Here is a 26369-nt window from a genome sequence, read left to right on the forward strand (position 1 = left end):
ACTCTGGCCTCTTCATGTCCTCAAAAGTGATTGATGCTAGTGGACTGGGACGCACACCACGGGAGTATGGTAGGGGTGCTGAGGGGCACAGGCTTCCTTCCGTCACCTCCCCAAGCTGGATGCAGGGGCAAGACAGGGGGGGGGCAAAGGGCGCCCATCTTTTTCCCAAGCCTCTGGTTTGGTCTCTGGAGAGGTGGAGGGGTCTAAGTGTGTGTGTGAGTGTGTGAGAGCGAGAGAGTCAGGATTTGATGGGATTTGTTGATGTTTGTTGCCAGAGACACTCCTTCAGAGCCCTCTCTTCATTGCTCCCAATGCTAAACCGTTGACATAAACATCGCTTAGTGGAAAAAAATGACCGAGCCTTGACCCTTTTTTTTCTCATCCTTCTCCTAAATCCTACACTAGGCCGCAGGTCTAGGAGCTTTTGAACCACCTGGAGTTATTGTAATAGTCATTTAGCTCTTGTATATGAGTTTTCGTGCCAGCAGCATTTGGCGTTATGAGTCTTTGTTAACCTCAACTGCAGCTCAGGAACCTTTGACACAGTCTCCACGCCCTGCAGCCGTTGCTTTGAGTCATTTCACTCAAACTGAAAACATGATCTCTCCATTAAATAATCACTTTTATGTTTTGCTCATTAACAGTAAGTACAAGCAAGTAAACATCAAACGAAAATGTACTTCTAGTACAGAAGTAAAATCTTTATTTCTAGTATACAAGGCACCATTTTTGGTCGTCGTCACTGACTTTAACTAAAACAAGACTAGACTAAAATTCTGACATTTGTAGATAATATATCAGTGCGATTAACAGCTTACAAGGTGAGGACTAAACAATGAAGTAAATCAGGATGTTTTTTAAGCACTGCTGGTCATTCATAAGTCGACAACATTCCAAACAATATCATAAACTAAATCCACTGCTGTGGATATATGGGGTGATATATATTATTTCCCTTAAAAGTAGTTACATTACATCAGCTTTTACAGCTGAAGTCGTCTTTTTTGTTTTGAGGATGGATCGGTTGTTGTTAAAATGAAATGTGCTCGTGTGAGAAAGATGGAGTACAGAGCAGATGTGAGGCGGGGATGTTGGATGTTAAAGGACCATTGCATGTTTGGCCTAGAGCCCAATGTCACACACACTGCTTCCTGACAACAGCCATGCCATGGTGGTGTTTACACAAACCCAGTTCCACTCTTCACTTTCCAACACTCACACCACAGTCACTGTTGTAAACTCCCATAGTGGAAATAGTAAAAAAAAACAAAAAAAAAAAACTCTGTGTGTGTGGGAAAAGAAAGGTGGGAGTGCATTTCTGTGCATTCTCACTGAAATCCAGGCCCAGAAATCAAACACATGCGCACGCTCTTCTTACATCATGCAGTGATGCACACTCCACATATTCATTCATTAAATTCACACCCTGCACTCTGGTGTTTAATGGTAGCATGTATTGTATTACAGCATCCTCCCATTCAGCAATGCGTGCACACACACACACACACACACACACACACACACACACACACACACACACACACACACACACACACACACATGCACTCTCAGGCACCCGTGGGTTCACTGTACATTTAAACATGCACTCCCATTCAGTGTGCGCAGACACAGCTGTGATCTGGCACTCTGGGACCATTGGCCTGTGTTTTATTTGATGTGATTTGACAGCTGGACAGTTGGAAGAGGAGGGGAAAGGGTGGAAAGCAAAGGAGAGTGGGCGGATTACAGTTTAAGGAGAGTGGACTGATAGGGAGAGGGATAAGTCACAGGACTCGGACTGGCGTTGATGAGAGGAGCGAAGACGAGGGGAGGAGGAGCTGAGATTTGTAGTCTTTGGCTGCGGTGGGGGGGGGACTTTGTCTCTGATGAGGGGCACGTCCTCACGGGCGCAGGCCCATTTTTTATTTCTTAAAGTAAACAGGCAGCCTGCGGGGGTCCGGGGGTTATGGGAAAGGAGGAAACAGTGATGCTAATCAGGCCAGCACACACTTCCCCCTCCAACAATAAAACAAAACAAGAGTGGAAACACGGAAAAGCAACAGACAACTGTGGAGGAATGGACAGCACTTAAGCCGTGGTCCCGCATTTGAACTGCACAGTGCGATGGTGATAATAACAATAGCAAGAGGAAAGAGCTGGTGTGCTGCTACTACATATTAGTTGGTTTTGAAGTATAATTTTAGAAACGTTTGAAGAAATGAAGAAGAATTTGAGGGCGTTTGAAAAGTGGTTCCATTATGCATTATAATCAGTTTACAGTGGATTCCCCATCTTTCCCTTAAGTACAATTTTACCAATATTGCCAGTCATTTTCCCAGTGTGACGACATGAATGCATTTGTAACCCATTTTTATGAGCACTTTTATGATCACAGTATTCTTCCAGTTTTATTTCTAGGAAGTGGCTATGTAGTAAGTTCCTCTTGATAGCACTGTGACTAAATGCCAACCCAATAAGACAGAACATGCAGTTCTCAAGCAAATGCAATCACTGACGGGAGATGATGCAACAGACTACAGCTCATGTACATTTTGTTAGGAAAGTTGGCGCTTTAATGAATCCTAAGAGAGACCTCCCATTGTTTTAATGCTCATAACCGGGGCTTAGCAATATTAACAGAATGTTAACTGCGATGAGTGTAAACAATGGTAACGGCAGTGACTGTGTCTCATAATTTGCACGTTTTGAACTCCATTGTCGCTAACCTAATTCAGTTCTTTACATACACTTCAGATACTTAAATACTATACATGCTTGTTTGTACTGTAGGTGTGTGAGTGAAGACGACAGCTCTTTTATTGAGCACCATCGCGAATGTCTTCTCAGCGCATACACATGTACAACTTTCATCGAATCTATATGGGAAATAAATGAAAACCACCAGCGTGATGTATTTTATATCACATATGTTCACTGTGAGGACTAGCAGAGCTTTATCTGAAACCATGGTGGTAACAGGGAGGAGGGAGGGCAAGACAAGGAGAGGGAGGGTTCGGAGGCAGAGAGACTTAGAGGGGGGTGGGGATAATTGAATTATCTGCACAATGGAGTGATGGGGGGGGGGGGGCACGTGGTGCCGCTAATGGAGGAAGAGATGTCCTTTTTACCGTAGCTAATTGTTCAGAAAAGAGCTGAGCCTTTGTTCACGGAGGCCCGGCTACTTAGTAGCGCGTGCACACACATAAGCGCACGCACACACTAACACACACACACGCATATATACACACACACACACACTCTCAGAAGAAAGGAATTTGAGGCACAAGAGAGCAATGTACATAAACAGAGTGCATGTGCATACACACACACACGCACATCGGGGGTACACCGCTCATGTCCCACTTAGTCCTCTGATCTCAGCAGGAGTGTATCCAGCCTTTGGCACCTACAGACGGCATCTACACAGACAGAGCTCTCACCTGAGGCCACAAGGATCCCACTGTTTTACTGCCTCGTAGCTTTCTTTCTCATGCTATCTATCTATCTATCTATCTATCTATCTATCTATCTATCTATCTATCTATCTATCTATCTATCTATCTATCTATCTATCTATCTATCTATCTATCTATCTATCTATCTATCTATCTATCTATCTATCTATCCGTGTGTATGCGCGTGTCCATCACCCATCTGTGTGTCTACTTGAGTGCCAGTAAATGAGTGACTGATTGAGTAAATGCTGATTGCTGTCCATTCACACACCATACAAAACCTATCAGGCCACAACACATTGTCTAAAAGTTTTAAGTCTTTAATAGTTTCTTTTTTTTTTTTATGTTAAAAACCAAACAGTTTTTAAATAAAAATACACGATGCAACCATCCGAGCTCTTTTGCGTTTTTGCCGTGGCACAGGCACCAGAGACAAATATCTTTTGACAGTGGAATGGATTGCTCTAAATTGAATAACCTTTCAGTTAACGCTGTGAAAAGTAGCAGGTGCAGTGGTTACAGCTAAGGATTATAGACGGGCGCACAACACAGATGTGCCAGCGAGAGACACTCAGCAAGCAGGAGAGATCAGCGAGGAGAGGGAGAGAGGGAGCGTTGGCTCTGCTGTAGGACTGGTAGACTAAAAGACAAATGAGTGAAGCAGTCTAATCTTTCAAGAGAAGAAGACTGACACTGAAACCGGAACTTGTTTGAACTTGGACATGTACCCTCAAGCGTAGTGGTACCATGCTGGTTGGCTGTTTCATGAGAGTATGACAATTAACAATCCTGCTCTCTCAGACGGGAAGGATTTGTTTCAACAACAGTTCTCTTTTGGGTTTGAAAACCTCTGACACCAGTTGCTGATAGAGCGATCTCTATGAAGATAAAGTTAATGGGAACTGTTTTCCTCATGTCAGTGTACTTTCCATAGAAAATGTGTTTGTCTTCAGGGTCACTGTACAAAAGGCTGTCTATGGACAAATACACATCATTGCTATGAGAAAAAGAAAATACCTACTGTACTATACTAAGAAAGAGATATGTATTCAGATGTTTTGTGACAACAGATATGTGAAGCAACAATGCTTTTTGCAGTCACTTCAGCATCTTTCACACTAAACTTAGTAGGTATACAGAGGGTTTTTAAACACAGATGAAACCATTAAAACGTCATTCCCATTGCCAGCGAGTGGTCTGCCCTGTGGTATTTGTTGACCCCATGTCATATGCATTTTCACCCGTGTGAAAACTGTGATGTTGCAGTCACACCAGAGACAAGCCGAGTCAGAGGAAAGGAAAGCTATGTTTACATGGACACGTCATCGGAATAAAAATATGTCACGTAAACATGCCAGTCCGAAAAACTCTGATCCGATACAGCCTGTTTGGAAACGAATTTCAATCCGAATGAGAGGGTTTGTGTATGCCGATCATATGCTGTTCATGTGAATCGGTGATTCTGTGTTCATGAGTTCCTGGTTTGGTGCTATCACGTATCACGTATTTCCGTTTAGTTACTGCTGTTTTCCCATCCCAAATAGAATAATAGGAAGTCATAGACTTGGAAGAGGAGGAAAATGAGACAGATAGAGGACAGCGAGGGGACAAGCAGACACGTGCAGCATTCGTTCAATATGGAAACAGAAGTGAAGATTTTTCTTCTTCTACTTTCGGTGAATTAGACTGAATGATTGACGCGTGTGTACGCAAACGCAATTGGATTATCTAATTTTGTGTCCATCTAAAGAATAAAATTGTAAATTCCAATTGGAACAAATGTTTTTGGAAGGAAGATGCTGTATTTTGCACATACACATAAACAGATTGAACATGTTTTTGGACCAGTAAATGGGGTATTTGTTGCTGTTTGTTTATGTTACAATCTACCAGTTTACCAGTTCAGCTTTTTACCCACATTCCTATTACCATGTAAATGCGCATTCTTAAAAAGAATAGAGAAATACAGTGAGAATGATTTTTATAGTGTTGAGAAAAAAACAAAAACAAAGTCAAGATGGAAATAAGAAAACAGTTTACAGTGACGCCAGCCCAGATATTAGTCAGCAACACCATTAAAGCTCTAATGGCTGCCCTCAGGCACAGAGGGACCCAGGCTGTCCTTTTAAGAACAGATACGAGGGAGTTCATTAAGAGAAGACAAAGAGGTCCAGTCAGAGAGAGTGAGAGACTGACTAAGAAGAAGTGAGATGTACTGTCGTCCTCCCTTCACTTCTCCCCCTCACTTACCCCCACCACTTTGCCCCCAGTGAGGCAGCTCTTCTCACCGCAGAACCCACGAGTCCTCTTCCCAGACGAGGCTTCTATCAGGCCAGTGAAACCTGATCCAGGGCTGCTAATGGAGCCAGCGAAGTACCACCGGTTTAAAAATCCATGTGTGATCAATATCCCTGGCTCCCCAGCCTCCACCCAGATCATCCCATTTAGAAATACATGAGCACAGTACAGTATCATATTATTCATGTTCTTTATAGGTTGCTCCATATGACCCACCCTAACAAGGTTGCTCATGATGATGCGAGATTTATGGAAAAGGAACCAAAGAAGAAACACATTCATGTTGGTCCAGACCTCCTCTTGTTGTAGAAGCTTAAACACAAAACAAACAAAACAGAAAAAAACAGGAAGTTCCATTTAAGTTAGTGTGAGAATTACTATTATAATCTATTATTTCTGCTTCTGCTCCCATGGGAGGTGTGACCTGTTGGCAGTGGAGCCTTACTGTGGCTAAAATGCCCAATCATTCTATTGTCTTTTTTTTTCTCCAGTCGCAGGACAAATTATTGATTCCTTTTCCAGGAGAAGGTATGGTGATTATTTTAGATAATAGAGGACAACAATAAGAAAACAGAACAGGCATATTTTCTTTTTTTTTAAATTAGTTACCTTTTTGAGACCTACTTTGATTTATTTGAATGTCTGTGCAACCACACTTTAAATATTGCATCTGCAATGACCTAATTAACTTTGAATAACTTTCGAATCAATACACAATCATATAATACTATACCCTGTTCTACTGATGCCACATGAGCTGTTTAAAGAGGGGAAAAAAAAGTAATGTCTTTTAATTGATCGGTACAAGGTGAACAGGAAATACTCTGAGGTGTTTACAAGGGAGAGTAACAAGTTACAAGGAAACGTGGACATGTAGAATATGGGACACAGACAGTTCAGCATCACCACCTCAGCTCACACACACACACACACACACACACACACACACACACACACACACACACACACACACACACACACACACACACACACACACACACACACACACACACACACACACACACACACACACACACATACATACATCTAAACGGTTTAAGCAGAGCTATTTTAAGATCTAAAACCATCTCCAAACACAGATTGGAATGTTTATAGTGTATAATGTGCCCATACGGGATCAGTTTGTTCAGCCATACAGTATCTGCAATCCATTCCCTATAGTAAGTCTGACTGAAACAGTCCAGTCCCTTCAGTGGGCGCGGTACATGGTGTAATGTGAGACAGTGTGAGGCATATTATTCCTTGCTATGAAAATTAATATGAGGCCTTTTATGAATGAACACTCTGCTCTTTTATTAGTTTCTTAAGCGCAACTGTTTTGGGGGAACCCACCTATATACTGTAAACTGGTCATGGTTAAAGGACCAGTGTGAAATAATTAGTGACATCTAGTGGTGTCACAATGTAGAACTCCTCTATTCGCCCCTTCCTTTACCAAGGGCACCAGGAAACTGTGGCGGCCTTCGCTTAACAGAGAGGATGTCGACCCTTTGTTTACGTAATAAGCTTTACTGGAGAAATATGGTGGCACAAGATGGCCGCCTCTGTAAATAAAGGCCCTTGGCTACAGTTCATGCAAAATACTTTTAAGGTTGACAAAAAAAAAAAAATTCATGATACTTATACAAAAATACTTTATCGGTGGTATATTCACTTTCTTCCAATACACCCATCTTTTTACCTTTACGGGTAAGAATAAGGTTTGTGTGTGGAAGGTGGGGAAGGTTAGGGGTGGGGGGGCTTGTAATTGAATTGTGAATCAACCGGTAAGTCAACCGCCTCCACACACACACACACACACACACACACACACACACACACACACACACACACACACACAAACACCGCCCACTTCAGCTGTCGTCGGCGCTCCGTCTCCGTGTAATGCAACGCCCATGTCCACAGATAGAGAGGAAGGAGTGAGTGAGCGTGTGAGTGAGTTAGAAAGAACGAGGAAAAGAGGGAGTGTGTGTACATGCACCGGAGAGAAAGAGAGAGAAAGGAGAGAGAGAGAGAGAGAGAGAGAGAGATAAGTTTTGAAAGACATTGAGTCGGATTTTTAGTGTGAGGGTAAAAAAGCCAGGAAAAGAAAGACAACCATCGGTTAGTAGATTAGACCGGAGGCGCTATAATAAGATTTTCCTCTCATATATATCTGTATAGTGTGTGTTTGGAGCTTTTAGAATAAAAGAGGGACGCGGCGTTATTAAGTCACGCTGATCAGATGATCATGACGGCAGCTGTCGATATGAAACCGACGTTAACGATTATAAAGGCTGAAAAAATGGACGGTGAGTAAACATTTTTTTTCTTTGAACAAGTCCCTCTGTTAGAGCTTGACAGTTAACACGAGTCTTCTGCGTGTTTATCCTGTTACACACACACACACACACACACACACACACGCGCATCAGACTGACGTTACAACCTCACCGTAAGTGCTCTCGGTACATAACGTCCTGATATGTCAGCGTGAAGACGCTGTCGGTTGCTCAATATTGGACAACACTTGAGGAGTATTACACGCCAGAGGCTTTATACTGTCATGCAATAGGCTTTCCCTCTATGTGTGTGTGCGTGTGTGTGTGTGTGTGTGTGTGTGTGTGTTATTATTGAATGAATCAGGCTCCAGTCCGTCTGCTTTTGCAATTCACAAAAGTGTGCTATGTGTGGAACACGGTGCCAATATAAAACACACAAAAAAAAAGAAAGTTGTCACACGCCAGATTTGATATTTTGACTTTCATATTCTGTCATCATGTAAACGGACATACTGTATATGTTTAACACTAATGACATTTTCAGATGTGGCCTATGTACGTTTTGAACATATGTGTATCACACTGACAGACTTATGTACTCAGTAGGTTTGTTGTACACACACACACACACACACACACATGTATTTTCTCTCCCCCTCTCTCTTTTCATCCCGCTCTCATCTCACTGGGACCTATCACCCTCTCCCACCTTAGCACCCATCACTGACCCATATATTCAGTGATCATACTGGGAAAAGATGGGACATTCTTCCGAGCCAGCATGGGACACAAGCAATGCTGCTTGCTTGTCTTCCCTCCTTTCTTCTCTATCTCCCCCTCTCCTCAGTGGTTGAGAGTGACTTTCCAGAGGAGAGGAGAGACAGACTGAGGTGATGAATCTGCAGTGCTGAGGCTTGCCTCTCTGACCCTGCAGCCTGGAAGTCTTGGCTTGCTCCATGGGGTTGTCCAGGGCACAGAGAGTGAAGCCCACAACTGTAAGCTGTGTGTTTGTGTTGGGCTTTAAAACTTTGTGTGGTTTCACTTCTCACTTCTACAAACACACATGTTACACATGGTGGCACGTTTTGGATGATTTGCATTAAGCAGCTTTTAAAAACAACTAATCCCCTGTGCTTTTGATGCTCGATTGGCACCGAAATCTGTTGGTAAAGCAGCAAACGGTGCTGATGCATCATGGAAATTGGATACTAATTGCTAATGTTGACCCACTAAGGGCCTGTGACTCAACACAGTAACCACCTTTTCCTCACTGTCAGTACCTGCAGAGCAGAGATACTCATATACGCATCTCACAGAATCACATAAAAGGTGCTGACAGCTGCAGTTAAGTTGCCAAAGCGTAAGCGCTATCTTGCAAAACCATTTCGCAATGCTTGCTCCTGCTTACGCTCACATGGGTGCACTCGGGTCAAGCTGAGGCTGCCAAGGAGCAGTTCACAACTTTACACAGGCACATCTTTTCTCACATACAAGCACAGTTAAATGTTCACTTTGTTACCGTGCTCACAAGACAACTATACTACTAGTATGCATTTAATGACAAGATGCCCTTTTCTTTTTATTTGCTCCAAACACCTGTATACTGGACATAATTATCTACCAACACTAACAGGCACAAGTGATGTCCAGCCCACCTTACTATATTGTTTGTTTTCCCTTTGTGCTGAAGGTGTAACCAGTGTCATCTTATACCTGAAGCCTGTCCTGCCTCTCCAAGTGAAGGTTGTTTCTTTAAAGTGCTCACACGCTGCCAGGGTCAGGGGTGCTCCAAAACAAGGCTTCTAACGTTCCAGCAGGCTTTCATTCCTCAGTTCAGAGTTGTAGCCATCAGTCCCTGAGGCAGCACACTTGCTTCAGTGCAATCCAGATCATGGTAGAATATTATCGTATGCATCATGTAGCCATAACAAAACTGCCAGCTTTACAGAGACATTTTTTGAAGATGAGGGACTGCATTACTTACACATTACAGAGCATGTGTGTGTGAATTGTGACATTAGAGGCATGGACTGGTTTTGTGTTACTGAAGGTCTTATTGAATGTTACAGCATATCAATGTGTCATTGCTGTATGGTTTGGATTTAATACTCAACAGGCCCTGTCAATCATTTACAATACTTTTCCAGATTGAGTGAGTCGTCCATCTTTAATGTTCCTTCTGTGCTCCTCAGGTCAGGGTTCAGTGACAGACAGGAATTTTTTTCTCGAGGGCATGCCCTGCTGGGTGGCATGCATGGAGGCATAGAAGTAGCTTAAGGGGGAGGCTCACTTTTTTTATCTGATCAAAATGCTGTCGTTTGTTATAAATGGCATGATTGATGCTTCTGCCAAGAGCCCTTATCAGGGATCTTGCTCCACACCCACCTCATATGCTACGCAAGCAGGCACACACAGGCCACCATACCATACTAATGATTCTCAGAAAGGCTTCCCATGGCACTTCGCATGTTGGTACAGTGTGGAGAGGCTTGTGCCATAACAGAGGGAGTTACATAAGCTTCAGCTTTTTCCCTTCCCTGTGTTTGTGTCAGCACTCCTTCAGTAGAGCAGGGCATATATATCTGTCTTTGAGTGTGCATTGCTTGCTGGCAGCTGTGCAAACACTGTTTGGATGATCCAGCCTCTTCTTGATGTGGTCTGCCAATGAATTGCGCCAAGCAGCACAAACAGGACAGTTTTTCATCTGAGGTGTGCCATGTCAAACGGAGGGCAACGATTTTCCAAATCAAAACGTGATTAGTCAGTGGACTGTTCAGTGGATCATGCATACGTTATTAGTTCGTGTTTGACCATGTCCGTGAGAGAGGAACAGATACCAGCTTGCTCAATGGGCCTCCCTGTGATGGTCAGACTTGTCAACAGACTGGGTGGATACTCGTGAATTGGATATCTGTGAGCTTCCACAATGATCCTCTCATTCTTTCCTCTTTCTTTCTTTCACTGCTCAGTAATGCTAGTGTGTTACATCAAATAGATTATCCCTCAGCATGTCATTCATTTCTCCTTTCAGTTATCTGCTTTGTTGCCCATATAAGCATAAAATTGCGTGGGTCCTCCCTCATGAAAACACGCCTTAATCGTTTCTTATGAAGCTTAGTCATACACTGAGGCGTGTTAGCACCAGCTTCTGCAGTCTGCTAAATAGCAAGCATATGGCCAGATGGAGAGACGAGTCTTTCAAGGTATAGTCAATATGATGGTAGTAAGATCAAGCAATTGGTCAACAACAGCTTCTTATTATACTTTCATTCCATAAAAAGCCAATAACCAAAACAAAGGAAAATATGTTCCTTTGCCAGTAAAATTAAGTATTATGAGCTTTTTTGTAACGGACAACTCAATCATTCACCCACATAGTTCCTCCTACAGTGCTCCTCCCGTTCTTTCCCTTTTCCTTCTCTGATTCCGTGTTTTTCTGCTGGCCACATGAGTTTCTCTCAGGACACCTTGATGTGGTGTAGAGTGAGTTCCTGGGGAGTGCACTTTGTCTCATCCCCATTCATTTCTTGCTTGTAATCCCTGAGTCATGGCACTAGACGCCTGCTTCACCACACGCCACTGCTGGCTGTCCGACTGCACGTCTGCTTGGCTCGCTTACTGGTTTTGTCTACCACAGGCCTCTCCCCTCCCGACACTACCAGTCTGACTGTGAACCCTAAGTGGCCTGACACTGCCCCAAAATGGGTCCTCAACCGCCCACACATCTCAGCTGAGTGTTGTAACTATTTGTTGTGCTCTTGCTCTGCTGCTGTTTCTGTTTTAAGGGTCTTCTAGTCTAAGGGTCTATAGTTGGAACCAAACCTGTTCTAGTTTGGGTTGCTTTGAGAATCAGTCCGCTGTCCTAATAGGCGATGAATTTGTTTCACTATGGATGTTCAGCTGTCCACATGGAGCCCATGTCACTCATTTTTGTGCAGTTTACGTTCCAGATTTTCTTCCCTTGTTTTCCCCCTTTTGTCTGCATTTGCTGCACACCACCTGTTTTTGGAGTCAGTATTGCATGCTGTTTTTGTAATCAGGACAACAAATGGGACACAGCCACAGATTGTATGTGTATCAGACCTGGAGCAGCACCAAACATGTACACATTGTTTGGCCTATTGAAAAAAGGAATGATTAAGAAGTGTGTCTTTTGTGGGTGGTGGGCTTTGTTGTGTAGGTGTGACACTGTGGGGCTCATGATGAGTTGGGCCTTGATGATGAAATGAGAGGCACATATTCTGCTTTTAAAGTTTTAAAGATGTGGTGAAAACAGCTGGATTCTTTATCTGTGTCTGTCCAGTCTGACCTCCCTTGTATCAGCATTTTCAAAATAATAAAACAAAGAGTTGCCTTACATGAGCTGTAGGCCCATGTGTCCAAAAAAGGATGAGGACACTTTGGCAGTGTTCTTGTACAGAAATATGAATGTCTGTGAAATATTATCAGTTTGCTTCACATAAGGCTTCATTAGCGATAGTCTGTACATTTTCCGAAATGTGGGCTTGTTGCATGCACAGTCAAACGGTAACTGAGTCACAGAGTAGGTTTTTTTTTTTTTTTTTTTACAACATACGGTCATTGCTTTCATCATGACCAGTCACATTGTTAAGTGCACTGGCAAGATGTCTCCTGAAGTCCAGTCATTCTTTGAATGGCCTGAGTCACTGACTGTCTGTGATTGTGTTTCTGGGTGTCAAAGTGTGTGTGTGAGAGAGAGAGAGAGAGAGAGAGTGAGCGAGCAAGCAGGGAGAGGGAGGGTAAAGGGTTGACATGCACACGTGTTGGAAAGTTTTTTTTTTTTTTTATGTGAAACACAGAGTTGTAACTTTCCATATCAAAATGTGGTTTAAAATCTCTTCATCAGAACAGTCAGCCGAAGCGAGGTGTTTTCACACCATCATGAAAAATAAAATGTCTTCAATAAGATAAAGGATGAGAGATGCAGCCAGATGTTTGATGTTTTACATCTCTATAAGCAACACAGCCTGCACTGAGACTGAAATAGAAGGGCAATTCAACCTCTTAATCTGAGACCATTTTGCCACTTACACCACTAAGTCATTTTTGGTCACATTAGAGGAAAACAAGAAAGCTGTGAGAAGCACATTAGTGATTGTAAAACAGAGGTGGAATGCGAGGCACGCAACATGAAAACATTGTGGTTGGAGGGGGGGCGGGTTTATTTGTCAAGTTTCCATCTGTTGCCCATAGCTTGCCTTCAAACCAGCAATAAGCCCTTATATACTGTATAATGCATAATGAGATCCATTACAAGACTCATGGACATACATGTTGCACACACAAAGAATGTTTGTGGGAGAGACTGTGCCATCCATGTGTGCACGCTTTTGACTGTGTGATATATCCCATGCAAACCTGGTTGTGGAATGTATCAGTTTGGACTAAAATAGGACAGGCATCATGTTTTTCTGGAAAAAATGCAACACAGAGAGTAAACTGTTTGTCAGATATGTCGTGTGTTTGGTTTAATGCCTAAACAGTCCCCCCAGAGCATCCCCTGTCTGTTTACAACAGGGATGGAGCCTGGGAGGGCAGCTAGCCTGGATACAGCTAGGCTAGCACCTGCACTCGCACAAGTACAGTAGAAAAAGTGGATGGAAAAGAGAGTAAGTAGTGCTTTTGCTCTAACTGTTTAACATATGTGGAGGTCGTGGGAAAACAGTTGTGTGAGATTTGTCAGACCTTTCCCTCACTATTTTCTCTCTGCCTTAAGAAGTAATGGAGAACTTGATGGTTGTGCAATGGGGGATTGTGAAAAATACACTACTGTTGCTCAACATGTAATACTTAAGGCATAACTAAAACCTGTTTCACACTGTTTAAGATCACAGAGTTACAAAATGTGTACATGTAGGTAGTTAAATCAGCTACAGGATACCAAATCATGCCTTGTCTCTGTTCCCCTTGTTGCTCTGGAAATTTCCATCTAGCTTTTAATAAAAAAATGTGTTGAGCTTCTGTCAGCAATGGCTAAGGATCTTTTCGAACTCAGAAGTAATGTTATATAAAGCACTGAGACATTGGCATAAACAGTAGGGTTAATGCACTTTCACGTCATAAGGTAATATGATTTCAGCGATGGAGGCGGGGGAAGAAAAACAACGACGAGGCAGCAGTGGGGTATTAGTCTTACTTAATGTCTGCTTCAGTAGCGGGTGTGTCTGCGGCAGTGAGCCCCCTGGACAACTCTGGTTTCATGGCCAAAGACAATGTCAGCAGTACAGCTGTGTTACACCACCAGAACCCTTAAGATGAAAGTGTTTTAATAGCCCTTGCTTTTTCTCTTCCGGTTAACACTGTCCTGAATTAAGCAGGCTTGGGTCTATGTCTGGACTGGCCTTGTCACACTGGCTTGACCCAGGCCTACACATCTATTCCTGGCCCTTGGCACCGAGACTGGAGGCTAAACAGTGGGGGCAGCTGGTCGAACAAGCAGCCCTCTCAAAAACAGCCACCCTGTCCTCCTCCTCTTGCTCCACTGCAACCCTCAGCCACCACTTTATCACCCCGATGCGTTGAATGGGCCTCCTTCATGTTGGCTGGGTTTATGACCCTGTGTTCTCAGACCAGAGATCATAATACAGATCTCCATCAAAGGCTCTATCAGACACCACTGTCACCTCTGGACCGGTTTGACTTGAAGACCTGATTATAAACCGCTGACAAGGAGCCAAGATCATCTCAGTTTTTTTTCCCTTGCACCTTTCCATAATGGCGTGTGCATCTTGAGATATTCTGGAAGGGTATGGAACCTCAGTGGTCTAACAAGTGTTTAACCTCCACCTGAACCCACAACTCACTTCACATTCCACACTAAGTGGCAACTCAGTTGCAGGAAATTGACTTTGAAAAAAAAAAACCAAATAATAACAATCTATATACTCAACTTCAGATTCACACATGTGGAAAGCTCAGCTTTGAATAGTCTCTTAAATGTTATCCTCTTTTTTTCACCAACAAACGTCCACTCATTAGAAATACTCTGTGTGGTTATTTATATCTCGTTTGCATGATAGAAGGTATATTGTCCCTTATTGGATGGGTCTGGTTGCCTGCTGTGTTTGTATCGTTGCATCATTTTGAGTGGAGGCAGCAGTCCAGGGTTTATGAATGAATCGAGTCTCCGCCAAAGGCTGGGAGATGGCACTGATCCCACTGTGATGTCACTCCAGAGACAAGGAGAAGAGCGGGAGCGTTATGAGACCTCCCATTCATTCATCTGTCTCTCCCTCTCTCTTTTTTCTCTCTCTCTCTCTCTCTCTCTCCCTCTGTGCCCACCCCCGGTTCTCTTGTCCTGTGATGGGCTCATATTACTGAGCGGTGACTCACTCACCCACCCACCCATTCCTCCTTCCGTGTGTTCATTGTCACCCCTCACCCACCCATGATGCTCCCTTTCTATCGTCCCCTGGTCCTGCCCTGCCCATCCATGCCTTTTTTTTATCTCCATAAACCACAAAAATCCCAATTTCACACCCACGCTCTGGCGCACAGGCAAAGGAAACTACTAATTTAGTTCATGTGTGTGTATGTGTGGGTTGGTTTAGCAGCCCAAGGTGCCAAAGAGAACCTCAGCTAAGGTTGGAGTTGGGGCTTGATGATAAGGGCTGGGCAGTTAAGGCGCACACAGTCTGTCGGAGAGAATCCCTGGGAGAAATATCACCATTGCACTCAGCAGACCATCGATTAATCATGGCAGGGGCGGAGTGGCTAATCAATACCCTTACTGTACATTTATATCCAGACTAAACAGCAGTCTCCCTCTCTCAGAATACATATTTGTTTGGCATCATTCGAAGAAGTTGGTTGCATTACAGACCTTCCTGCACAAGCTCTTTTTACTCTCTCTTGTTAGTGAAATGTGAATGCCATAATGTTGCCTGTGATTTACACCCACTCCTACATTTTGGGAGCTAAGTGGATGGGACTCATTTTGCGGACAGACCCACACTGTCTAATGTGGAAAGTGATGACTTGTGGATGCTCTAACTCTCAGTATGTACTGACCATTCTGTATCTAATGGGACTCACTCGCATTGAAATCCTATCAGGACTTCATCATTTACTAGAGATCGTCTAGATTCAAGCTGGCCTCTCTTACTAATGGATGCGCACTGTGCATTAGCTCTGCCGCAGACAACTTTCATATGGGTCATTCACCACAGAGACTGCTCTGTTATCACTGCACTTTTAAGTCTCATGTTTGCCGTCAGTGTCAATATATCCAATGCATTGCATATTACAATAATACAGCGCACATGCACATCCTATAAAAAGTTACATGTTTGGTTAAAAGTGCAATTGTACTGTCACCTAAGTGTCTGAGTGTAGGAGACATTTGTTATGCTTTGAATTGCTGTAAGGCAGTCAACAAACATCCCACTTCAAACTCATTTTTAACGTTTTAAACAAGTAATTCAAAATGAAAACAAAAGAAATCACCCAAATTGCAGTTCACACTTTATTTTGCTCTATAATCATGGTTCACATATTTCTCTCTTTCGCAGGCCTAATGGTAGTTGTCATGCGAGATGGTGTTGAGTGTCTTTGATGGAGGATTTAGTGCTAAAGTGGGTTCAAGTCTGTGTGGGCAAGTACAGACCGGGGCTGCGTTGATAAAAGCAACGGGGAGGGAGAGAGGCGTAAATGGTTCGAAAGTGCAGACAACCTCCACTCGATCCAACTTAAATAAACTGCCACACTTCGCCTTTTTTCACATCAAAGCGCAGACTGTCTCAACCCTGGTTCCATCTCAGTTTGCAGCCGTTTGCAACATGCTCGTTTTTGCACTACCAACACTACTTGAAAGAAAAATGAGCTCAGTGGAGGCCTAGACAGTTTTTCTGTCTGGAGCACCTTCTGCCTAACAACAACTCGCTCAGGTCTTATTTTAATGTGAAGGTGCATGGTTAATTCTGATGTGCCGGCTGCAACTGACAGTAGTTTAACTGGGGTCTTTTGTGAGACTGTGAAACAGTGTTTATTCTCAGCTCCTCTGCTTTGCTTGTGACTAGAAAGGATATCTTTCTGCTTGTTCACCAATCGAACAGATACAAATATATTATTACAGGCCTAATTGAATCACATGGAGAGGCAAAGAGCTTGCCTGTTCTGTGTCCCGCATGAGTTGCAAGGCTTCTTTCTTTAGATACGAAGTAGAAGGGGAAAAAAAAAGAGCCAAAGACAGAAACAAGAAAGTCGGGAGACCTAATTTTAAGAATGGCCAGACAGACATTGGTTACATGGGCAAAGAAGGGACAGCTGCTGTGCATTCCAGATGAGGTCAAGGCGTCAGCAAGTGGTGAAAACAAGCATGAACTGTTTGTTGCTCTGGTGTACTGAAGGCAGATAAAACCACCAGCCAGTGGAGATGCCAGAACATCTGGGTTCGGGCTAATGGTGTTTCTGTGAGGGGAGTGACACAACTTTTCCTAAAGTAAATTTTTTTTGTGTAAAAAAAAATGTAACAACTGATGTGTAAATGAGATGAATAAGGAGGGCGGACTTAAATAGATGCATGATTCAAACTCTGATGTGCAAGTTAACCTGTTGAAGCACCAACATGTTCTTAAGTGTTCTGTTGGAAACCCCCTCCCCCCAAAGTTGATCAGATTAAATAGTGCTATTACATCATACTGCAGATTCAAACGGATCATGATATTCTATATGCGGTCCTTTGTTTTGGAAAAAAGTGTGGGCGCTTTATGGATCAAATGAATGAACTACACGAAGTTAATTGGATCTGTACAGACCCCTTTATGTCTTTTACAAGTGATTTGTTGAGTCTTGGCCCAGTTAGTTTTTAGCAGTCTATTCTAGTGTCAGTGTCCCGGGGGTCTTTCCCCTTTTTCCTCCCATCATGTCTATGGTTTTTGCCCCCTCAGCCCACACTTCTGCAGTCTGGTCTATCTAATTGGATGAGTGCGAGTCATCAGGCGCTGTTTAAAGCCATCAAAGGGAGCTCTGTTCCCCATTGGGTGCCCACTGGCTGTAAGGAGAGAACACTAAGCCCAGTGTGTGGCTGAGACCCTCGAGACAGCCCACCCGCCAATTCTCCTAACCACCCGCCAGCAGCTACAGTGACATCATCACCTCATCCCTTGACCCTCGACCTTTCAGAATGTTTGACCCCATGCTTGGTGCGATGACAGTAGGCCTACTGTGTGGGGGCAACATAGGTGGAGGGCTAGCAGGGGTCATGGTGTCACTGATAGGCACCATGAGATGCTCTGTCACCCAGGAGTTGCAGCTTAGAGATTAGTGTTTGTTGTATTTCATTTTAATTTTATCTAACATTTTCACGATTGATTTATGGGGTAAAATAGCTAATTACTATGGATTGATTAAGCTGCAGCTGTGACGATTTGCAAATGGCATTGTTTCAAATTTAGATTAATTCAGCCCCATCTGACAGCTCTTGTTTAAATAGAGTGGATGTGATATGGTGACAGTGTCTGTCAGCAGAAGAGGCAGTTGTCAACTCGTGTTGTTAATCATGGTGAAATGCAACCATGTTGACTGTATATGTGTGTGGGTGCGTGTGTGTGTGTGTGCGTGTCTGTTTAAAGAGGTGACTGACCACATTCACAAGTCTCTTTTTCCCACGCACTTTATCTCTCCTATAAGTTTTTGTTCATTTAGTAAGCTTTATTGGCATGAAACATAACACAGCGTGCTTTGTTGTAGCTTGGGTAGGCAATAATAATTGACTCGGTACGTTAATATTTGCATTTGTAAATAAAATAGACATTGATACTGCTCAGAATAATAACATACATTAATCTGCTTCAACATTTGTAGATCCAGAGTGTGGTGATGTCCCGCTACTAACACCAGGAAGTAAAGAAATGATGTCCCAGGCTCTGAAGGCTACCTTCAGTGGTTTCACTAAGGAACAGCAGCGGCTGGGTATTCCCAAAGGTAAGGCAGTGAGCTGCTTGTATTGTCAAGTTGTAAAGTGTGTTAACATTGGCACTGTGGAAATTGTTTAAATGAGCAAATGTTACTTTTTTTTTTTTTCGGTTTTTTTCAAACCTTCAAACGCACCTCAATGTGTGACATGTATTAGATGCTGTTACGTCATTATCTGCTCCAGATCATCCGGTTAATGTGTCTTTTAGAAGGATTCCCTGAAAAACATCAGTCCACATGGCCTGATTTAACTGATGTTTCAGAGAATTAAGACAGGGAAAAAACGGTATTAGCTTCTTAGAGCTCGGCTGAGTACAGAGCCTCTTCATGCTGTTTAGAGGCAGCAGGGGTTTCAGTGTCATTCTGTGTAATTGTACTATATCTGCAGACTATGGTTCTGCTTTGTCATTATCACTGCTATTTACATCCACTGCTGCCTCCCTGTTTGCTGTCTGCTGGTAGATATATTTACCACAAAGGTAAAACCAAAGGTTGGAGTTTTTGTCACAGTGAAAACAGAACTTAATAGAGTATGTAAGTTGCAGTTCAGAGCACCAGAATAGAAAAAGTGAAAGCAAAATCTGCATAGACATGTCAGTCACACATGAAGGTGAATGTTTGAATACATTTGCAAGTATATTAATCTCTTCTAGTAGTATGCTCATGCGCCTACGACAAACAAATCTCCATATAATAATCTTTTTTTTTTCTTTACTCTGTTAAGATCCCAGACAGTGGACAGAAAACCATGTGGCTGAGTGGCTTACATGGACTGTGAACGAGTTCAGTCTGAAGAACGTTGACTTTGACAAATTTTGCATTAACGGAGCCACCTTGTGTGCGATGGGGAAGGAGCGCTTCCTGGACTTAGCACCTGACTTTGTGGGCGACATCCTTTGGGAACATTTAGAAATGCTTCAAAAAGGTAAAGTCATACTGTCGTCCCCTATAGACAAGTCTATACTGACTGTTTAGTCTGTTTAGATTTGTCATTTTAAGATTATATTCTAACTGATAGACTATACTGTAAAGGGGGGAAACTCATTCACCAAACACGGTGATGTAACTGTTGGTATTTGCTATACAGGAGCCAAACAGGAAGAAACAGTTTGGCTCGGGTCATTAATTTTTGATAATGCTGGATGCAGTTACATGATACATCAAATCAATGGCGAGGTCACTGACGCTCTCTATCTATTTTTCATGAAGAGGATGCAAAGCATTATCCCATCAATGGATTGACCTCCAACTTCCAGGAATCCCGTTATACCTCAGACTACTTTGGCAGTAAGTACTGTACTCATCACACTCATTGTTAATCATGCTGTAAAAGCACATGACTAAAATATGAACGTAAATAATAAAAAAATATATAAAATATACATTTATAGTGAAAAACAAAAACAGTTAAGTTTAGTTTTGCGTAAGAATTTCCAAAATCCGTGTGATTCACTCAAGGTCCTGTTTTATGGACCATTCACACACTCAGCATTTGGGCAGCAGTTCAGCACAGGAGGGATAACAACTGCTCTATTCTGAGTTTGATTTTTTTCCTCCTCTGTTCCGCTCCTTGCTTTCTATCTGCATTTCATGTCTTCAGGCTACGGTGTTGAGCATGCTCAGTGTGTCCCTCCTTCTGAATACTCAGAGCCCGGCTTCATCACAGAGTCCTACCAGACACTTCATCCCATCAGCTCCGAGGAATTGCTGACGCTCAAGTATGAGAGTGAATACCCTGCTGTCATCCTACGGGACACACCCCTCAATCCGCTGCAGGGGGACTACTTTTCTGTCAAGCAGGAGGTGGTATCCCCTGACAACATGTGTGTGGGACGCCTAAGCAGAGGTGAGCAGTCATGTACTAGATATGGAGGGTGTATTCATGATTTGATAGGATGATAAAGGATTACTCTGTAAGGTGTTGCTGCATGCATGTTTTACTCATCAGTTTTGTTGTGAGTGCTTGATGACATCTGTTCACATTATGTGCTACGTGTTTTCGCGAGCGCATGTAGATATGAAGCGGTTCTGTGGGTGTGTGTGTGCGTGTTACTGAGCCGAAGCTACCAGAATCGTGTCATGCCACATCGGTGTGCATTTATTAGATGAGAAGAAAAGCAGGCCCTCTGGTTGGTTTGTGGTTCAAGCAAACCCGCCTCATGCACTCTTGTCTGTCTCTGGAAAAAAAAGAAAAGAGTATTGTTTTTGTCAGAGTGATGCATGAACCAAAGCCACAACATGTTCCTTTATGTAAAACATCTTAAGTGGTGTAACCTTCAAGATTTTTTTTTTTATTTCTGGTTTTCGTTGGCCTCTTTTTCTTGACTCAACTTTAAGGTTCTCGGTAAGACGATAGAGGTGTCATCCTCAGTGAGCAAGTGTGGACGTTTCTCATGAAACTTTCTGAATGCACAGGCTTGTCTTTTCATCCGCTGATAGTATACAAAGGAATTAGGATCATGGTTTACACTTATAGTCACAAAGCTAGGGTTTTCTTTCCACAAATCCCCAGCTGTAGAAATGAATAGCATGTGCCAAGTGCATTATACAAGCCCCCAAATGGTGCTTTAAGCATTTGCCTGCAAGGTATGAGGTCCAATCCTCATGCATCACACATACCAAGTGTTTGAGCATGGCGTTACGCTCTCCCAACGTGGGAAAGTATTTCGTAGCACAATTGATATCCACATGTGGCTTCACTCGCAGTGCTGCTTTATCTGTCATTTGTTAATGACTCACCACTGAAAGACTCCTCTTATCTTTCCCAAGGCCAAAAATAGCAAGGCAATTTGTGTGACTGTCTTACATTTAAAATCAAACTCTAATAGTGGCTGTACAAGTGAAATGAGGTGTGAAATGGAGCGATGTGGCACTGCAGAGAAGAAAAAAAAAAAAAAAAGCTTCCTGAGAAAGAATGTAAATTGAATATATGAACTCCTGAAATCTTGTTTCTTTCATATATAAAAAATGTGTGTCTAAAAATTTGCAACATTTTACATTCTTATGCACTTAATTATATAGTTATATATATATATATTTTTTCTTTTGAGAAATATATTTTCTAATTTAAAGTTTACTTTCTTGTAACAACATTTCCACTCATCCTTCTCTCTCCAGGTAAACTCGGTGGCCAGGACTCGTTTGAGAGCATCGAGAGCTTTGAGAGCTGCGACCGACTGACCCAGTCGTGGAGCAGCCAGTCTTCATTCAGCAGCCTGCAGCGGGTACCTTCCTATGACAGCTTTGACTCGGAAGACTACCCCGCTGCCTTGCACGGCCACAAGCCCAAGGGCACCTTCAAAGACTATGTGAGGGAGCGCTCAGACCTCAGCAAGGATAAACCCGTCATCCCAGCAGCGGCACTGGCAGGATACACAGGTAAGACGTCTCAATGTCATTTTTGGCACGTTATAATTTTGAGTAGCGTCCTACCTCGATAAGTGCTGCAGCATTATATATATCTTCTTCACAGCAGATGTGGTTTTAAAAGTCAGAGCAGGAAAAGTGCAGGGTAAATAATGGTATCAATCATAGCGCTGGTCCATTTAGATTGAACCTATGCATCAGTCAGCATGCATCTTAACACTGTAATACCTTACGGGAAATGGATCAAATCTTAACCATGCTTAAACACAGTTTGCATTTAAAGAATAATAATGGTGTTTATGAATGTTGCAGCTCTCCCTATGAACATCAAGACAAAAGCACAGTTAAATGATCCAGTCATGTTTTATTTTCAGAACGTATTGCACAGGCAAATACCTCAAAATCGAGGCAAATGAAAAACATTAATTTTTAGGGTGGAAGTATTCTCACAGGGAGTAGAATTCCTTCCACATTCCCATAAGACATACGATTTCATGCAGCTGTAACACTTGTTGATGCTCTGCAAAAATAAGGAAGCCCTAATGCACTGCTTTCTGTTTATATATATATATATATATATTAATATATATATACAAATAAAAACATGTTTACACAGGTAACCATGTCATACACATTACAGGAAACCTAAAAGGTTTCATTTACACATTCTTCTCTTTCTGCCACTACTGCTTCTGCTCCAGCGCTCACTCTTTTGTTCTGTTTTCACTTATTGTGTATTTCCTTGTAATCTGTGGCACGCATCTCAGCCTAGTTTTTCTAGGTCACCCTAGCCATGCTGGTGAAACGCAGAAGTTATGATTGCCCCTGCACACAAGAGCAGAGTAGAATTATCTCTGCATCTCATGAAGCGTCTTCATAGTCATACATGCTGGCTGGTGTGTGGTCTCCAAGTGCAACGAGATGTGCAGATATCTGTATGCTTCTTTGATGCAAATGCACTATTTTAGCGTATGTCGTTGCCAGCGCTTGTTAACAAAAAACATACTTGTAATAGTTTTACGAGGATTTGCTTGATAACGATCGATTTGCTTGTTGTTTTAATACTTTTAATGAGAATATTTTGGTCATTACTTTTGGACAAACACTGCTGTTCAAAATATGCATTTGGCCAAAGATAGCAGTGCCCATGACACTATGGTCACCTCTTTGTGTTTGGGAATTTTTCAACCTTGTTAAAATTGCAGTCATGTGGCGGCAAAACGTGTAAAAGGTCACAATAGACTGTCCCAAAGTTGGCATGCAAAAGTTAATTGGTGATCTGAATGGTTATTTTATTTCGTAAGCTCCTCAGAACAATGAATCATTCTTTAGTAATGGTTCTGGAAATATGTCATAATGCGTGTATATAATCAAATAATGAAGCGTCAGATGCAGTCTGAAAACCTTTTTAGTGACCATTAGAGGTTGTGTTGATCCCTGCAGCCAATTTCATTAATAGAAGAGTGTACTGTACCGATGCAGTTAATCTGAATGCTTAAAAATAAACATGATGCAGGAGTTGAGTGACTCTAAATGGGACTCACGGACGAGCATTGTGGATTTATGAGAGACATTCTCGCATCTTCATGTAAATGTTTATTGAATAAGAAGACGTCACCAGATCTGCCTCTGTGACCTTTGCTTTGACATAAATGCGTGTTTTACAACAAGTTCCCCTCAGTGCATGGATATATCACTCCTATTATTCTACCTTTGCATGTGTGCGTCACCAAACTCAGACTCCATTTACTGTATCGGTTTTTTAAGAAAGCGTGGATGAAAGCCTCATGAATGTCCTCAGGGTAATTTAGTGTATTTTCACTGGGGAGAATGTGCTTCCTCTGAGCTTCTATATTCTGCAAAATGGTAAAGCTAAAACAAGCCATTCCCTGAAAGAGGTAAATGTGTAGCATTGGATCCCAGCTGTTGTTTGGTGCAGTGTAATAAGAGCATAATTCTTCAAAGATAGAAGCATTTTTTTATATGTAGATGTCCATGTACATGCTTGTAGAGGCAAAGAGAGAGTGAGAGACCTTAACCTCCAAATAATAATAATAATAATAACAATAATAACAAAAATGTAAACAGGAAAAAAACATGCATTTATAAAATTGATGTTTATGACAGCTTGACAGCTAACTCAGCTCGGCTTCCTGTCTCAGTCACGGTGTGACAGGTGCCACTTGTAGCGAGGACAGGGAGCCCGATAAGGCTGCTGAGAGATAAGTGGAGCTCCACTTGTCATCCCTGTGGTTTCCTGTGACAATTTGCGATTTGCACCTCTGTCTCGAGTATTATCAAGTTAAACTCTTTCTGTATCATGATGATTTGCTGTCTCACTCCTTTTTTCTGTCTGTCTGTCTGTCTGTCTCGCAAGTACAAATATGCAAAACGTCGGTGTCGAATATAACATCGTAATCAACGCTGATGATGATGATGTTTCTATATTCATTAAAAGTTGTTAAAAGTTTGTTCTACCGATCGAGAGATTTGAAAAACTTAAACTAATGTACAGACCAAATCTTGCTTTTGACGGCCTATGCCCAAGACTCATTTAGTGTACCATGGGTCAAACACTTAACACTGCTCTGAATGTGAAACCCAGACTACTCACCCCCGTTTGCCACACTCAATGCCTTTTCAATGAGCCCCATTGTGCATAGAGCCTTGAAACATATTTTTGGAAACTTCTTTTTTTCCCTGTTCTTTTTTGTCAAAGGGTCGCCTACATTCTGGCATGAGAGCACAGGGGGCTGGTAAACGGGCACTGTATTACCTTTATGTGGGCTCGCTGTTACAGTAGCAGACTTTTGGAATGCCAGTTTAAAAACTCGGTCTGAAAGAGACCCAGTGTTGCAGAGCCACTTCTTTTCCAAAGTTGGCGTGGCTGTTGTCATGTCACCTTCCCTGGTCCTCGCAGGAGCTAAGAGGCCTCTGAAATGCCATTTCAAGTGTTATGCCCACGTGTCTGTTTCCCTGAAACGGAGGCGCAAAAGAGAGAGCTAACGTTTGCGCAGCTTCAATTTTGCTGCAAAGGCAGGTGTGATTTCAACATGCGAGACGCAAAAGTGGGTGGGTTAGTGTATATGCAGAAAAACCACAAGATCAAAGTGCAGTTCTCTGAATCTAGTACAGACACAAAAACCAACCTGTTGCGTTTGCTTTGTTTTTGTTCTGCTTTCCCCTTTTTCCATTCTATGTAATACACTATTGTTAAAACACCGTAGCTGTGTTTCGCCAGATTTTTATGTTTCTCTTTATTCATGAAAAAAAATATATTCCAGTGTAACATTACTGATGACTTAGCAACTTTTTTCTCTTTCTCACACACTGTTCTGTGTTCAAGTCCGGGAGATGTGTTGCTGTAGGCAGCCTTATTTTAAACTAGTGATTTCACCGGTGTGGAACTCTGGCTCTTGATTCACATACTGCAACTGGCAGACAAGGGAATAGATGATGAATGGGACTGTTGTATTAAAGGAGGACTTTTGGTTCCATTGGTCTACTTCAGTCTGACCCAGATCAGAAGGTTTACTTTTTCTCTCTTTGGCATCATTGAATAAAACATGAATATTTAAACCTTTAACACTGAGTATATCACAGATGACGCGTTTGAACAAGCTCATTTTGCATTACCGTAATTACACAACTTTTGTACTATCGGAACGAAATCTGAGAAGTTGCACGTCAAAACCACATATGGTTATTACGGTAATTTTGGCCTGTTTTTGGACATAGAGATATAGACTCGAACAATTCTTATTTTAAATATGTTTTATACTGTTCAAATTTCAAATTTGACACACATTTTTAGTTTTTCTTAATTTTAAACTATTAATGTGCCAATTTACCATGTAGTAAATTGAAAATAGCTGCCAGATATTGAAAGTGATTCTGGAAAAATGGTCAAAAGCACTTAGTTACAGGACATTTTCTGGCCCTTTTATGATTAAAATAAGCAACATCAAAGATGGGCATTTTGAGGCTTAGGTGTAAAATAAAAGTAAAAGTTAATACTTTTATACACAGTAGA

The 26369-nt window shown here is 42.3% G+C and overlaps 1 protein-coding gene across 4 annotated transcripts in view; it reads left to right on the top strand.

The window, feature by feature from the left end:
* ets1 (v-ets avian erythroblastosis virus E26 oncogene homolog 1) overlaps positions 1 to 26369 on the top strand; it is a gene marked incomplete at its 5' end in the record, with an annotated part of 31294 nt that overhangs the window by 3897 nt on the left and 1028 nt on the right. Inside the window, 6 exons of one of the 4 annotated variants that reach the window (XM_083886112.1) lie at positions 7816 to 8065; positions 18860 to 18979; positions 19695 to 19895; positions 20180 to 20257; positions 20571 to 20816; positions 22088 to 22348. In XM_083886112.1, the coding sequence (XP_083742238.1) occupies positions 7999 to 8065; positions 18860 to 18979; positions 19695 to 19895; positions 20180 to 20257; positions 20571 to 20816; positions 22088 to 22348 (973 nt within the window). Of the gene's footprint in view, positions 1 to 7815; positions 8066 to 8912; positions 9031 to 18859; positions 18980 to 19694; positions 19896 to 20179; positions 20258 to 20570; positions 20817 to 22087; positions 22349 to 26369 lie in introns of those variants that run through there. The other 3 variants (XM_083886113.1, XM_083886111.1, XM_083886114.1) reach the window with 3 other exon arrangements.

The sequence above is a fragment of the Microchirus variegatus genome (genome assembly GCF_963457635.1).
Source record: "Microchirus variegatus genome assembly, chromosome: 3".
Taxonomy (NCBI): Eukaryota; Metazoa; Chordata; class Actinopteri; order Pleuronectiformes; family Soleidae; genus Microchirus; species Microchirus variegatus.